Raw genomic sequence first — 17,537 nt, 5'->3', positions numbered from 1 at the left:
TTTGCTGAGGCACCGTGGCTCCGTCCGGTGCTTGGTACCACCCAAGACAGTTGGGATTGGTTTGAAGAAATGCCAATAAGCACGTTTTTCTCCCATCCTGTAATGCTGTGTGGACTAGCCAGACCTTCCTCCGCAGCACTGTGAAGGAAGGTCTGGCAGTGCAAGACTACCTTCTCCATAAACAACATGAAATCAAGGAGAGGGTTAACTTTTCCTGCTGCAGATTTCCCACCGTGGTCAGAAAGAACAGGGGAGACACTTTGTTTCTCACTATGAATCTAGAGTCGGTCAACATTCACTCTCACCTCACACACACACTCGCCAGCCCTCTCTTAACCAAAAATCACGCTAAAACACCAGATCAAATTTGTAAATTGTTAGAATTCATCTCAAAGGTCCTGTAAAGACTGATAACAGTTGAACCAAGTCTGACACTATAGAGCTGAGTCTGAGAAGCTGATTCTGAAATGTCCACCAAACAGAGAAATTCTTTTTTTTATTTGTGTTCTTTAGGTTTCTAATACTTATAATAGTTTCTCTTTCTGTATCTCTTTTTCCGTGTACATTTCCCTCTTTGTCAGGAGTCCTTGTCGTCCCAGCTGGCTGAGAAGGAGCAGATCATGGAGAGGTGGAGGAAGGAGAGAGACACTCTGGTAGCAGCTTTGGAGGTCCAGCTACAGAAGCTTCTCTCGAGCCAAGCAGAGAAAGACCAACTCATCCTTCAGCTTCGCCAAAGTAACTTAGAGCCACCACAAGAGGTCAGTATAACATAAAGATGATAACAGAAACAGGGACCACAACACTGAAGATGTAAACTGTAAGAACTGGCTGTTTTTTTTTTTTTACACTAGACTGTGACAAGGTGAATTTGCATCTTAAAATGTTCGATCTGCTTCAGTTAAAGTGGAGATGGTGATGAGGCAGAAGAGGAAGGAGGATTAGAGTCACACTCTTGTGTATAAGGTCTTGAGGCTTTTATTGGATTATTTAACATTAAATAAAAAAAAAAGACAAACAAAAAGTAGCTGCTCTCTTCTGTGTAAGACATCCTAGTAGTATGTTTCACCTCTGTACACACTCCAATCAATGATGTCTGAGAAATTCATTCCCATTGTCCGTCAAGACAAAACACCTGCTGTGAAATTGTTGATCTGGATTTAGCCAGAGGTGAAACTTAACTGGAATACACCGAATCCAGATTTTTGGGGTTCGGCCAAATACCGAATCCACTGCAGTGTTTCCTCTGTTGATTTTGTAGTGGTGGTCCACCATGGCAAAATTTCTTCCACCATGGTATCAGAAATAGGGCTGTACAAAAACTGTTGTTGCAGTTGCCTTTTAAATTATCCTACCAACGTAATGCGTAAGTAGCCAATGGGGGGTTGGCTGCTTTCAGAGGTTATTGTTGTGCGGACAGACCTTCCCCCACTGCTAAAAAAAAAATCCTAAAGGAAACACTGCACTGGTTAAGATGTTGCTGAAACCCAATTACCGAATCCCATTCCCATCCTCAGTCACACAACACATGAATGAAGTAAACAGTGACTGTTACAACCAAATGTTGTAACAGCGGCCATGTTGTGTATTGTTTAGGGTCCTCGCCACCACCAGATTGAATGGCCTTCTTTTGACTGAAAGTACTGCCAAACAACTGCTCACGAGTTCCATTTCCACTTTGTCACAGCCTACTGCATTGAACGCTCTTCCTACGTAAACACCTTCCCGTAATCAATGGCGCCGTCATTACGTCGACCAGCGTAGCGCAAGCGTAGGGTTCGGTGGAAAACAATTCTAAGGTTCGGCAGAAACCGAACCCCGTCAAAAAGCCCGATATTCAGCCAAATCCTGGATTCGGTGCATCCCTAGTTGATTTTCCCTTTAGATAGGAGTTATTAGGAGAGCAGATGAGCCACCAACTTTACTGAAACCCTACAGTATGGAGGGAGCGATTTTTCAGCATTTTAACCTAGAATAACTGATTATTAACCCACTAAGATAAATATAAATTACTCGTGGTTTCTCTCTCTACTTATTGGTTTCTGTAATCTGCAGAGGAGTGTACTTGGTGGCAGAGATTCTTCCAGTTTTGTCACACTTCTGCGGGCTTTGGGCCACTAGTTTGGCTCGTTTTTTTCTTTCCTTCTCTGGTAAATCACAAGAGGTTTGGTAAGTGAATCAGCATTTGTTAACATGGTGCCGTATCTCTGTTCAACATGTTACATTTCACTAAGTTTGCACTTTGCTCTCTCACATTTTGTCCTCACTGAGCTTTTGTTTGGTTTTTCAAAATAACATAATTTCTTTCAATGTGACCAGGCAGCTTCCCCAGGATAACTACAGAACACAGTGTGAAGAGCAGGCTGTAATGATTCTCCAAATCAAATTGACGCTCGGCTGAATGTCTGGCAGAGCTGCATTGATTAAAAAATTTGAGAGAGAATTACAGCTAATTTAATGCAGGCGTCTTTGTATCTGAAAAAACCCAAATAATATGAAGGAAACTCGAATCCGTGTGACAGAGCAGTGAAATATCCAAGCTGCTAGTCCTACAAGGATTATTTAAAAGCAAGCATTTAAAAAGGCTATTTTCTGTCTGATGCAGTCACTCGACATTCACATTCAGCTACATTTACTTCAAGCTCACTTCACAGAGAGCAATGAGGATAAAACGGCATCCCCAATCTAGTTCAACCAAATATTGTCTGTCTAGCTCAGCTAAATACACAGGATCTGTAGATTTGTAACTCAATATTATCCCAGCATCACGTTTTAAATGCTAGAAGGAATAGTGCAATGAAAAGCATTCATTGTTGCCCATGTCCACATCGGAGGAGGCTTAACGTTTGATGGCAACTACAGCGGAGTTGTCGGTTTGTTCATACATTTAAAAGATATTTCTTGTTTCATTCATTTTATCCATAGGTTGATCCATGCCAACACTATATTCTGCTCCAGGATAACACTGCTGAAATCAATATTTGATTTCAATGTGTTTGTATATCCAATATGCATTGGAAAGTGTAAAGGACTAACTAGTGCCTCTCCTTTAAGGCCATGTTTGCTGAAAAGGTTCAGATGAAAATGATATTTAAGCAAAGTGTGAGGTCTTCTTTTTTATTTTTTTATGCTGACTACAGAATTTTGAAATGAAAATTTCTTTTACTTTTGTTGATGCTTACTGATAAACCGTTAAGTGGCCTGCTTCCTAGTCCAAAAACAATCTTTTGAGATTTCTGTGGGCGGCTGTGGCTCAGGTGTTCCATGTCGAAGTGTCCATGGGCAAGACCGTGAACCCAGAATTGCTCCCAATGCAGCTGTGTGTGTGTGTGTGTGTGTGTGTGTGTGTGTGTGTGTGAGAGAGAGTGTGTTTATCTGATGAGCAAGTGGCACCTTGTATGTCAACCTCGGCCACCAGTGTACAAATGTGTGTGAATGGTTCCTATGCTATGTAAAAGCACTTTGAGTAGTCCTTAAGACTTGAAAAGCGCTACATAAATACAGTGTATTTACATTCCTAATTATTGGTTGTTAAGTTGCGATTATACATTTTCCTATTGCATTAATGGTTCCAAGCTCTGGATAAAAATTTTTTAGTGGAAAGCATAACTCTGCAGGGACAGAAATATCCTCAGTGTCCATGAACTTCCTGTTACAGAGTGGTAATGGCGGTGATGGCGGTGTCGGCGTGGCAGAGCTGCAGGCCGCGCTGTCTGAAAGAGAGGCGGAGATCCTACGACTGAAGGAAGAGCTCAAGGTCACACAGGTGAAGCTTGACCCAAAATATTTTTTGATTATCCTTCAACCACCACTGTTATAAAGGTGGCTTTTTAAAGATGTTCTGACTTCATCCTTCAACAGCAACAGTGGTCATTTTGAATTTATGTCTCTTAAAAGTGTTCTCCTGGTGGCTCAATAATCTTGCAATGTGAAAGGAGTTTGCAAGCCCAAATATACTGGAATGCCCTTAGATTTCCTTTTTTCAAACACTGCTGAGCTTAAAATCCTCTGTCCTTACAGGGCTCCAGACTAACTTTTTTCACTAGGAGTACAGTGGCCCCCAACTGAAAATTTTAGGGGCGCAACTACAAAATTTAGGGGTACACACCGTAAAACAACATGCTAACCAAATATTCACATTAATACTAATTTCCACTGTATTACTAATAACTACTTTGATAATAGATGCAGAAATTACAAGGTGATGTTTCAAATTTAGTTTCACATTTTATTTTGCACTTTTGAAGATGCAACTTTTTTGAATTTTGAATTCAACTTAAAATTAAACATGCATTGTTTAGGCTACTAAACTAAAAATAAACCCCTCCCTCTCTCCTCCCAAACCTGCCCTACAACCTTAAATTGAATAATTATTAATTTGTTTAACTTTTATTCTTGTATTTATATTATTCTTTTTTAGCCTGTTTTATTTTCATCATCACCGTTTTTAATTGCACTTTAATGTTCATGTAAATCCCTTTGAGTTGCCTTGTTGCTGAAAGGAGCTATAGAAATCAAGTCAGTCAGTCCCCAGGGCAGATAAACCAAGTGTAACGCCAACAGCCCCGCGACCGCTTTCGCCTAGAGATGTTCCGATACCGATACCAGTATCGGTATCAGCTCCGATACTGCCTAAAACGCTGGTATCGGGAAGTACTGGAGTTTATGCACCGATCCGTTATCACGTAATAAAGCCCTAAAGAAAATCTACGTTAAAGTAGTTTATGTTCTTTTTCCGTTATAACTGACTGTCAAACTAGATAGTAAAAGAAAGTTCTGTGGCGTTCATTGTTTGTGTTTCTTTAACCTAAGCCAGACCGACAACAAAGATAGAAATCATATCACATCCATACAGGGATAGTAGTATACAGTTGTTAAAACATAATCAAATATATGACACACTGGATCGGTACTCGGTATCGGCCGATACGCAATTTCAGGTATCGGGAATCGGTATCGGGAAGCAAAAAATGGTATCGGGCCATCTCTACTTTCGCCTCGATATTAATATCATATCGAGGCAAACGCTGTCTGCGTGAAGTTTTGAAAAAATGTGTGGAGGCCCTTTTGTTATCTGTATGGCGGTGTCAATCTGAAATGACCCATAGAGGCTGTGGTTGCACTTAGCAGTTATTGTAGGAGCCATTTCATTGGCAACCAGCGTGTGACGCTGGGGGTGGAAAAAGTGTATTAAAATGTGCCGTAATCGGTTCAGCTGTGTTGTGCACAGCAAGTTCGCAGTTTTTCAACCGTGGTTAGGTGAATGGTGAAAACGTGGTTAAGTGTATGATAACGTGGTAAGACTAAAAGAACTATTATCTTGTTTGATTAGTTTTGTTTTTTTATTTAAAATAAACTGATTGTCATATGCAACTTTAAGTTTGAACTCTTGGACAACAAGTTATTGATTGGCAGTTGTTTGTTCCAAAACACACATTTACACCGATGCCACGCCAACCGTTATTGTAAGACGAAAGTAATAATGTATTGGATGTGCATTGTGACATATTTTGGATGTTATAATTGCTTTGAATTTCTTTTTCTGCCTATGACAGACTAAAGGCAACGCGAGCCCCGCTACACTGGTTGGGAATCCCCAGAGTGAAACCATTAACAGGAAGTCAGGAGGAAGGAGGGATAACAGAGCGTCGGTCAGCAGTCAGGTAACCTCCATGAGATGACATGAATTAGAAAAGATGGTGCTGTAATATACTTCATGAATCAAGTCCAAAATTTTGCAGACGTATGTTGAACACGTGACGTTAGATTAGAAGTTTACATTTCTTTTCCACAATGTTTCACAAATATATTTTGAAATTAACTAATAATTAATTCAACTTGATGCAAGTCTAAAATTACCTGCAACACAACATTGCGATTGGATTGGTGTAGGGCTGGACCCGAATATTCGTTCGGTGGGTTGGTATTAGATTTTGAAATTTGACATTCGAATATTCGGTTTTTTTTATTTTTTATTTTGGTTTATTTATTTTCTGCATTTATCTCTCGTTCACACTCCAGTCCAGTTGGTGGCAGTAATGCACATTTACGTTGGTTTGCCAAACGCCAATAAACTAGAAAGAAGAAGAAGATACTGTCGGTACACGATGACGCCGCGCCCACTTCGAGCATTTAGCAAGCTGGGCAGAGAAGCTAGCGGTGATAACAAGTGCGGAAATGGAAAACTGTTTCGCGTTTTTCCGTTGTGATTTGGCCAGAAACTTCAACATTGTGAGGCGAAGAGATCGTTTTGGAATATAAAGCTTGGATATTACATTTCCTTGGACTCTTGGGGATTTATGAAAATCAAGTTTTGGTCCACTTTGTACCACTTTGTTGCTGAAAGGACAACGACAACAGGTATGCATGCACTCTCGGCTGCGCAGATTACGGCTAAATTGTTTTATTTTCTTTTACTTTGTAACAGTTGTGTACATGGCTTTATATTTTAAAGATTTAACGATTTAAAGTTATAAAAACGTTCACAAGTGGAAGTTTTATCGAGGTTACAGCGACGCCCCCAGTTACAAAGTGTCCCGTTGACGAGACGGTGATCCTTGAGAGGTTAAAAGTTTATTAATTCTGAACTCGTCTGGCTTGTCAACGCCAAATACGACACCGCTGCACTCCCTTGTGAAGTCGTTTGGATGAAAGGTTCTCAAAATAATCAAAATGCAAACAAACAGACACATAGAGATTCCTGCATTTATTAGAGATAATATGTTCCTAAGCTTCGAATATTCGATGCTCATTACTACCGAAGCTTCGAAGCTCAAAAAATGGTATTCGGACCAGCCCTAGATTGGTGTCATTCCATGAATGCTTAAAATTACTTTATAGAACTGGCTGCACATTATCTCAGTCTAAAACTCATATGGTTGGAGATATTCCAAGAACATATGACAAAAATGAATAATGGAGCCAGTTAACATCAAATCATAATACTCCATGAAAGTTGAATCCTTCAAGAAAATATGATTTCCAATTCCCTAATTATTTTTTTAAAGGCGTCAGTGTGGCCTAGCTGCTGGCGTGCCCTCATACTCTGCTTCTGACTGGCTAATAGTCCTTACCTAGGTACTGTCAGAGCATGCCCTTATACTCTGCAACTGACTAGCTAGCAGTACTTGCCTAGCGCATGTGCGACTCTCAACAAAGATGGAACAGAAGTGAGATGTCTCACTCTGTAGCTAAAACAGAGAGCTCAACACACAGGGTGAAAAGAGGAGCTGCAGCAATGTGCAGTACAACAAAAACATGGTGTTTGTTTGTTTTTTTAAACCATGTAAACCTTTTCTGATATAACCTCTAAATACAATTATGAACACTTTAACATACACTTCTAAAATGCTTAGGAAAGGTGAGTGTTTCAGAGTGATTAGTAGACAGTAGGGCTGCACGATATGAGGAAAATATGCCATAACGTTGTTGGATATCGTGTTAACGATATTACTTGCAATAGATAAACAGCTGTAATAATGTAATTCTGCCTTTCTGCTGCTTTCAGTATTCTGCTCAAATACTGAATTGAATATGGTGGGGGTGATGGCGCAATAGACATGGCACATGCCTTTGGTGTGGGAGATCTGGGTTCGATTCCCACTGCGATACATACAACCAATGTGTCCCGGAGTAAGACACAATTAAATCCTAGTTGCTGCAGAGTTGTGCGGCCTCTGATATATAGCAATTGTAAGTTGCTTTGGACAAAAGCATCTGCTAAATGATATGTAATGTAATATAAAAGGTACCAGAATGACTGAATGACTAGTTTTCTACTAATATTTTCTTTCAACTAACACAAAAAAATCAGAGGGTCCATCGCGATATATTGCAGACTTTCGCGATGTGTATATTGCGCCAGTTGATAATGCGATGACGATTTTAAAAAAAGGATGCATTTTGCAGCCCCAGAAGTCGGTCCACATTTTGCCAGCCTGAAACTTTTTGAATGCAATCTCGCTCAGCAACCTGTGTGGATACTTTGTGGCAGCTGACCTCGACACCTTTGTAGTAACAGACAGACCAGCCTGTATCCTCAGATCTAGACACACGTCTCGCTTAAGTGACCAGGGAATGACCTTTGTGTCAATCATGTGTGTTCCTGCAGAGCTCAGCTGGCTATCCTTCAGTGCTAGAATCCTCTGAGATCTCCACAGAGAACGGCAGGACGAGCCGCTTCCCCCGTCCGGAGCTGGAGATCTCCTTCAGCCCTCTGCAGCCGAACCGCGTGGCTCTGCGGCGCCAGGGAGAGGAGAGCGCCGTCACCGTCAAAATCACCCGCTCGGCACGCAAAAGGAAGAGCGGAGAGATGGAGAAGGTAAGATCCAGTCAAACAAAAGCAGGTCGTTGACACATTTTTCATTTCCAAAGTAAGAGATACCTGAAAATCATAAATTAGCAAAATCATCAGTACGGTGGTTTAAGTTTTGCATTGATTGAACAGTTTTGAGTCTTTTGCCCCTTTGTGGATACATGTACTACTATCTGTGTCCAGCTACAAAAAATGGTGCACGTGACATCCCACTGTGCTGTATAAACCTGCATTTCTACACCCTAAAAATAAATCATCACTAGATAATTAAAAAATAACTGCAACATGAGCCTCATAGATTGACTTTTTTTTATTTTCAGAGATGAGTTCATTTTTCACGTTATGTGGAAAAAATGACACCCTTCTTCTGAGAATGGGGCAGCAACCGTGGTATGCAATAACATGAGTGCTATGCAATTGTCAGAATCTCAACAAATGCAATTTATATACTATTTAGGCAATATGTGACTAGTACAAAAAAACAGACCAAAGAGACTCCATGGAAACAAGACCAGACTGTGAGACAGACGTGAACGTGAACTGGGTAAAGGTGGTTTTCAGGACACCGCCTCACTGGAATTTGATTAAATGCAGCGGAGGAGCTGCACTTATGTTAATTTGTTTTGTTCTGACTAATGCAAGGGAAGTAGGCTAACTCCTCTGTTACAGTTGGCTCCCTGCATTTGTTTACAAGACACCATAAAACCGTATCATTCAGATCTAGAAAACCAATGCATGTAATTTTCACAACTGCAACACAATTTGTAAATGGTTATTTTCTCTACTAAGTTACAATTTTGCAGTAATCGTCCATCTAGCATTAGGTAGCTAAATTAAACCCACATTTAGCAGCCTTTTCAGTATTTACCAGAATATTTCCGTTTTGTTGAATCATTTCATTAAAAATTGACACTTAACAGCAAATAATCATAGATAGAAAAGAGTGCAACTATTGCTAAATCATAACGTGATGCGCCAGGTGGTTTAACACAGAACCATCTGAGAAGCCTTCATTGGAAACTGTTTGAAAATGGTACCTAACAGACAATTGGTTGAACCCTTTATCTGTCACATCTGCCATTGTTGTTTTGAACCAACAGTCACCGCTGTCTCTCTCACACACACACACACACCCCTAATCCACACCCGTAACTGGCAGGTGCTCCTCACTGGGCGCTGACCAGTCGGGTAAACTACGACACAAACGCATCATTTCAAGCCTGGCGAGGTGCATTTGCATCCGATATGTTGCCGCATAATCTCGTGATATCGTGAGATTTCAGCTGCCATGCAAGGGAAGCCAATCAATCTGAAGACAACTTCATTCTGATTGTGCAACTAAAGATTTTTGACATGAAAAAAAAAAAATGATATACGATAGTCCTTCATTTGCCCTTTGTCCTTAATCCCTGTAGGTATAAAGCATACAGTATAGATTGTAAAAACACTCACATGCATGTACTGTACCATCCACATATGCGTGAGAAAAGCCATCTCATTAATCATAAATACCACTTACAAGGAGAAACGCAGTAACTTTAGTGGTAGCGCGCACACAGTCTCCCCAGAGAACATATTAAAGCAGCATCCCACTCGAAGAAACATAGGGTTGAGTACAGTTCACTTGTCACATTACTTTGTCACTGTGTCTAGAGGATAACACTGGGTGCAGCTGGTACGACTTCTCTGTTGAGAGGAGAAATCGGAATCACTCATGTTTTTTTCTTTTCTCCCTTTGGCAAACCTCTTGAAAACCTACATTTGGGAAAATTCCAAAATAACAATTGCGTTGACAGATGTAAAGTACACGATTGTACAAAGGCAACGGAGGTTTTACATCATCATTTCTGCTTATTTCTTCTCATTGACTTTATTATTTTGAGAGTTAAATTTCCAAATATGAAAAACAAGGTTTCTCTGAACAAATCAAGTCAGTCATGTTCATGTTTTCCTACTGCCCTATTGTGGATATTTACTCCACTCCATGGTTCCATATATAGCTACATAGTAAGGCCCAATCATATTATGTATCCTCATTATTGTAATTTCACAGTGTTTGATGCTTTTAAAACATCAGAATTGTCCTCGTTTTACCATAATCCCAAGAGGCAGTGTGCTTGGGAGGTGCTGAGTTCTAATCCATGAACACACCTTATGCAGCATGGGGCAATTATTATTATTGTTGTTATTGTGGGGGAGTGGTGGCCTAAAGGTTAAAGAACCTAGCTTGGGACCGGGAGGTTGCCGGTTCAACACAATACACAATCTCCATGAAATGATGAAAATCTTGGTGGGCGAAGTGAAAGAGCAGTGCTTGTCCCTCCCTCATAACCACCACTGATGTGCCCTTGAGCAGCAAGGCCCTTAACGTCAACCGTTCCAGTGGAGCTGCTCAGTGGCCAGCAGATCAGACTGTGGTTGTACTGGACATCTTCCATGTATAAATGTGTAACTTTGTGAATGTGATCAGGTCGTCATTGCAAATGAGAAATTGTTCTCAATCGTGAAAAAAATGTGGGTAATTCATACTTGCACGTGCTCCGTGTTATAAGTTGATTTACTTTAATAGCAAAACAAGCCATCAAAGCCAATTTTGTGCATGGCAAACCAGAATGACGAAATGATAACCTCAAGATATTATCAAAAGGACAAAGGATTTGTTTGATCGTCATGGTTGAGATGAACTTTGAGTGGAGCAGCTTTTAAGTGGTGACATGATAAAAGTTTCAATGTTCAGGCAGCTGCTATTCATTTCATGTACTCTGTCACTGAAACACAATACGGTAGAGACTACTTTATTACTGACCAACAAAACATACTGTTGTATTCATTTTTGTCAGTTGAATAGTTTTATCAACTTCCCACTGATTGACATTGTGATGATATGTATTGTGTTAATCCTCTTACAACATAACCTAAAACTCACCAAAGCTGTCTTGGTTGGTCTTTCTACGGTTTTGTCAACTCTGGTTTGGGCAACACAAACTCACTTAGTTAGATGTGAAACAACAACACTGTTATTTGCTCTTCTCAAAGCCACCAGACTCCATTGACAGAAACCGTAATTTAACCTCGCTGATCATCGTAAAACAGACTTCATTCAAATTTGACAAACAAAATAAATGTCCCAAACACCACTCTTCAAACAATCGCCAACTCTGGTTTGGTCAAAATAAACCTTTTAATTTACGGAGTTATGTGTAAGTAAGTCAGCTCTACACACTGTTTTTCCCCACTGTGTCTCTCTGCTGTTGAAAAAAATTCCAAAAATCTACTACCGATGTACTGCCAATTACCAATTTATTCCTCCAGTCGCCTAAAGGCCTGTTCACACCGGGACGAATTTCGCGCGCGATATTCGCCGACGTTTAACGCCTCGTGCCTAAACAAAGGGCGCCAATGTGAGTGTGCACACTGATGCAAAAAACTCCACGCGTAAAAGCATAATATTTTAAAAAACGCCTTGGGTTCGTTTTTTTTGGTTTGACGCACCGCGTCAAAAACTCTCCGACCAATGAGATTGGTGCTTTTGCTCACGTGTCTGGAGCTTCTGAAGTTACAGTAAAACACAACTTGGGGGCGCTCAAACACAAAACTGTCTTGCCGAGCACACATACGTAACGGCGAAGAAGATATATGCCAAGTAGCGTCTACACTGCCGTGAAGAAATAAGACAAGGAAGATGCAAGGCAATATGAATGTAGAGCTGCTGGTCTCGTTGGTGTCGGAACATAAAGCATTTTATGACAAACGCGACAGCGACTACAAAAATCTTGACAAAAGAGAACTGCTATGGAGTGGTATTGCAGAGCAAATGGACCTTGATGGTGAGTTTCATTTCACTTAATTGTCTTTCATGTACATAGGCTTGTAACTTTTTCCCACAAACGTTTGACAATCGCCACCTTGTGTACCGGGGTATTTCTGTGTTACATTAAGCGCCATCTAATGTCAGGGAATGAATTTGCATGTTCACTCGGCTCATCGTCAGCGAAAATCGCTTGGGTGTGAACACAAAAAACGCGTTGAAAAACGCTGGCGAATAACGCGCGCCGATATTCGTCCCGGTGTGTACGGCCTTTAAGCCTATCCAACCCTTTTGCAGAATTGGGCATTTCTTATTTAACTATTTTCACTTAAAGGGGTGATAGAATGCAAAACCGTCATAGTTGAAACACGACAGTTTGGAGGGTCAATAGGACATACATAGAACCTCAAAAGGGGGAATGTGTGTGTGTGAGACCAATCAGCGGGCAGCTCATTGAAATATTCATGAGCAGACAATATAAGGCTGAAAAGCTCTCATTTCAGTCCAGTCCCATTTAACAGGGTAGCATTAGGGCAAAAAAACAACAGCAAAAGAGTCATTTTCAGCCCAACCAATGTTACATACCCTATTAGGAGACCTTAAGGAAAAGCGTGAAATAACCATTCTATCACCCCTTTAAAGGTGCTTTAAACAATGTTGGGTGACGTCCCTTCTTGTTGACATTCGAAGTATTGGAGTTAAGTGTTGTCACCAAGGGTAAGGGTATGAATGCTATGGAAATCAGAATACATGTAGGCTTTTTCCATGTTGAAAAACTGACAAAGCAGAGTCCATTCAAATTTGGTTTTCAGAGATTTAGCGGACAAACATATGCTTATACTTGTCATTACACTGTATGGCAAAATCTGGCAAACATTTAACATAGCACACCCTGATTCTATTTTTTCAAAGGTAAAAATGTAGGTAATCTTCCTAAACAAGATTTTTTACTTAGCAGAGGATTATTTCATCTACCTTCACAAATTGCTTTCAGTGCTGCCCTGTGGAGCAGCTGATTATCTGATGGCTTCAACACTTGAAAGGTGTCTATTCTACGTTTCGTTAAAATAAACTAACGGTGGTGTGCACAATGAAGTGATTTGAATAATGAAAGATGGGCATTTTAATTGCAGCGGTCTGCTGAGGTTTTTTTTTTTTTCTTACCTTAAAGTATCTGAAATTGTAATTACTGACTAAATATTCTTGAGGCTGTTTTCCCAGATGCATCTTGACACTGCATCTTCACTCCACGGAAAGTGAACCTTGCTGAATAAAAGATGAAAATCGCTTTGAGATGGCATCAAGAGGAAAGCTATTTAGAAACTGAGTCAACTTTGTGATGCAGCCACTTAAAATATTTTGCACACTTAAGTGTTTTTGATTAACATTTTGAAAAGTAGAGGTCAAAAGAAGTTTTCACATAACTAAACAATACTCGAGCCGACATGACACCAGAGTTTCAAATACATTTATTTGATACCTTACTTTAAGGAATATAAAATGTTTTTTTTGTATTAAACCTCTTTTTCTTTTACCAAAAGAAGCCAAACTTCAAGTCTTAAATATTTAAGAGTAATAAAACTTGGCTAGGGAAACACTGGGCGGTTTTGAGGTAACTATTCAGTAACCTTTTGCTCGCCGAACCTCACAGTTGAGAGAATATTCACGTGTAGTTTTGATTACCTTTTTTCTCGTGTTTTAGAATACTTATTTTGTTTTAAGGTGATAATGAAAATAAATGAAAAACATAAGAACAGAACAAGTACATTGTAACGCAATGAGGAATACGGTCACTTTTACTGGATTATTGGAAAATGACAGTAATTAAAATGATTTTGTGAGTGGGCCAAACCTGTAGTTGTAATGTATTAGAGAATTTCAACAGCTCCCCAAGAGACTTAGACCAACAAGATGGAGGAGACCCGATACTCTACATCTTCCCTCCTCAATATTTTAAATCCGTCAGAACTAAGAACTGTGTGAAGGCGTGTTAGCAATGTGCCTACATACTCCGGCAAAAGCTCATTAGCTGGAACATATTAGGCCACGTTAATGTAAGAAGTACTCCTCCCAATCTAACTCTGCTCTTTTTACTCAGTCTCCTTGTACTCTGCTGATATGACGACATTTTCTCTTTTGATACCAGCAGCGGGAGAATTTACACGGGGGGAAAGCTCTGCGATGTAATTCCACTAATGACTGCGGTTCTGCTGACTGACCTGGGTTCAAGAGGGAGAATGGGAAGAGGAGATGGGGGGGGTTCAATTAAAAAGATGTAGGTGTTTGTGATGGGGAGGGTTTCTACAGCACATCAAAACGATGCAACATTGCGTCTGATTTTATTCTGGTGATCTGGGGCACTCCAGTCAACATTTATGAATGAGAACACATCTCTTTTATAAAGGCAGTAGAGAAAGACTCCGAAGAGAAGATGGGAGACCCAGACAAATTCTCTGTGGGTATAAAGATATTTTCTGTTTTCATGCACACATTTAAAAAATAATTTCAGCTTCATAGACATGGTCTGTCTTTTTCCTCTTTGTACACTTTGTTCTCCCAAACAGTACCTCCATTCATGCTCCTGCAATGACCCAGTTTCCACTTGGAAAGCCTTTCTCATCAGAACATATGAAAAAAATTATGCAGAGGGTATCGAAGTGTCGAGGGTCATCATGGCGTTGACACTTAAATGACCCTGTCGGCCTTCATACAGTAGCGGGCCAATAAAGGAGGCTGAAGTAAACCGTACTACCCAACAACCGAAAAAGGGAGAGAATAAAGTGTAGAAAAAAAGAGTAGGTGAGCTTTACGACCAAGAGAGGAATTGGCCGAAATAAATTGAGGAAATAGTGCATAGGGATGTGGAGGCAGCAGCATCGAATGAATAAATTGAGAGAGATTGGTTAAGGGCAAGAGGGGGAGGAAATGCCAGCCAGGAAGGGAGAAAGTGAAATGAAACAAAGCTGGGAGGAAGGACAGATGGAGGATGACAGCAGAGGGAAAACAGCAGAGAGGAGGATGGAAAGAAGAGACTGGGAAGATGAAAGTGGCTGGCAAGCAGAGATGGGTGGGGGAGAGATTAGGAGGGAGGTTAGATGTCAAGATGAAAGCGGAGGGGTTGTGGGTAGGGTGTTTGGATAGGAGCAGAAACAATAAGCAGCAATGGATGAGGGTGAAAAGTCGGAAGAAGCTGCCACAGCGGTGACAGCTGGCTGCCGAGAGATTTTATATCTGCGCAGAGTAACTGCACAGCCTGTACTTAATGTACACATCTATTAGCACAGCATGCCTTTTATGTTGTCGCTTTATCACACCTTTGTCATATTTTGTAATGATGTGTATACGTATCACCGGAAACTGCAGCAAGTTGTCTTATTGTCTGACAATATAGCCTATAATTAACTCTCAGACACATGATGCAATATGTTTAAGTTACCTTAGGAAAAATACAAAGAATACACTAATTAACTTGTAAAATGCTCAGGTGCAAAACCAACAAACATGATAGTGCCTTAACTCACATATTAAATGTCTTTAAAGACATTGTATTTATTGCACTATAGAAAACCTTACCAAATCTAAAGTCTGCAGATATGTTGTATGCATGCGTCATTGCATGGGTACTAAAAAAACCACACATAAAGTCGCATGTAATTGATCACAGCTAGCTGTCCCTGTCCCCCTCCCACTTCAGTTGCACAGCCTGTAATAGAAACTTTCTAGTTCCATCACAGAACTCCTACCAACTGCGTCAGTCGTCGTCCCAGAGTCTCACTGGAGTAATAACTTAATGGAAATAACTGCTAAATGTATACTGTAACAGCCAGGCAAGACGAAACAATTATTTTTAAGATCTACCCGAGGAGGTCTTGTATTTGGAAATTTGGCTTGCGTCACCAGTTGTGGTGGAGTGTTTTGACGGAATAAGAATCCTTGGAATAAGAGCTTGCCAAAATAACTTTGGGTAGTTAAATGTTCACTGTTAAATGACTTGACTTTGATTTATAACTAAATGACTAACCGTTACAAAGCCAACATTTAACTGTGTCATATTTTGGAAAAGAACATGCATGACATTTGCATGTAGTACCAGGACATTTTGAAATCTCCATTTAAGTGATATTTTTAATATTAGGATAGAATCAAGTGACTCACTGTGATGTGAGAGGGCTATTCATACTCCAGAAAATCTGATGAATAACTCAACATCAGGCAAATAAAGTTTGAGATTAAATGGTAAAGAAGGTAACATCCAGCAGCTAAATAGTCAGATATTTGGTTTGTGGAGACCAAACCAGAGCTAAAAGGAGAGTGAATGTTAGACTAATATTGTGTTTTTTGAAGACCCTGAGTTTACTATAATACAGATTTCCCCCCACCATTTTAAAAAAAACAACCAAAATGGCTTGGATTAAGAACCACAGGAATTAGTCCCCCTCCTCTAAAAAAATAAATAAAAAAGAAATGACATTTTTATTTAGTTATTTTGAAAATGAGAATTTGTACAGTATGTTTATTATATAAGCTATTCAAAGCCAATGCCACTTTAGGGTAAGAGACATGCAGTATGTTCGCCAGTGGGGCCTTTTAGATCATCTGAAAGTGATTGCTACAGAATATCTCATCCTTTACTCAATCTCTCTCTCTCTCTTTCTCTCTCTCTCTCTCTCTCTCTCTCTCTCTCTCTGTCTCTCTGTCTGCCAGCAGGATCTTGGCCTATCCTTGATCCTGCCGAGAGTCGGCAGGAGCGCAGGCAGAGAGCAGGTTCACGGCTGATTAATGGGGCAGCGCCTAATAGGGCCTCACAGATGTCAAGGAGAGAGTGAGAGTCAGAGAACACACAGACAGACACGGACAAACAGTGAAGTCCTCAAACCCTTTAGCCAGTTTTGCAGATTTGACTTTCTTTTTTTTTTAAGGGAAGTCAACTTAAAACAACAACCCATCCATCTCGCTCAGCTTCACTCTTTAGCTCTTCATTAACTGCATAAAGTATTTATAGTGCGTGAGTTTCTGTTTGGCTTTGCTTGAGATGCATCAACGCAAATGTGGAAGAAAGGGGAAAGTCATGAGGGTATACCACATTTAAAAAAATTTGTTTTATGGAGCTAAATTAGATTTTCTTCAGTAACTTTGACTAAGCAAGTTACATCTGGAAATTGTTGGTTTTGTTTACTGCTGCATGATTCTTGATAGATTTATCTGAGTATGAGTTCTTTGAATATGAGACTATATGTTCTAGACAGCTGGTCATCACACAACATGAATTAAGTAGAAATCCAAAAAAATAGAAATAATCCATGTGAGATATGTAAAGTAAACATAAAACTGCTGCAGATAAATGCGCTTTCACATGCAAACAATTTATTCTTGACATTGTCATATATGAATGTAAATTTGTAGGATGGCGCTCTTCAA

General features: G+C 40.1%; 1 protein-coding gene across 3 annotated transcripts in view; it reads left to right on the top strand.

Moving 5' to 3' along the window:
* kif20ba (kinesin family member 20Ba) overlaps window positions 1-17,537 on the top strand; it is a 65,154-nt gene that overhangs the window by 29,276 nt on the left and 18,341 nt on the right. For 2 of the 3 annotated variants that reach the window (XM_028603831.1, XM_028603830.1), the window contains exons 27-30: window positions 582-758; window positions 3,656-3,763; window positions 5,553-5,660; window positions 8,108-8,317. In XM_028603831.1, coding sequence (XP_028459632.1) covers window positions 582-758; window positions 3,656-3,763; window positions 5,553-5,660; window positions 8,108-8,317 — 603 coding nt within the window. Of the gene's footprint in view, window positions 1-581; window positions 759-851; window positions 921-3,655; window positions 3,764-5,552; window positions 5,661-8,107; window positions 8,318-17,537 lie in introns of those variants that run through there. The other variant, XM_028603832.1, reaches the window with a different exon arrangement.

Source organism: Perca flavescens, chromosome 17, assembly GCF_004354835.1.
Source record: "Perca flavescens isolate YP-PL-M2 chromosome 17, PFLA_1.0, whole genome shotgun sequence".
NCBI lineage: Eukaryota > Metazoa > Chordata > Actinopteri > Perciformes > Percidae > Perca > Perca flavescens.
Note: the sequence above shows the minus strand (reverse complement) of the source record. Positions and strands in the feature narration are given on the sequence as shown.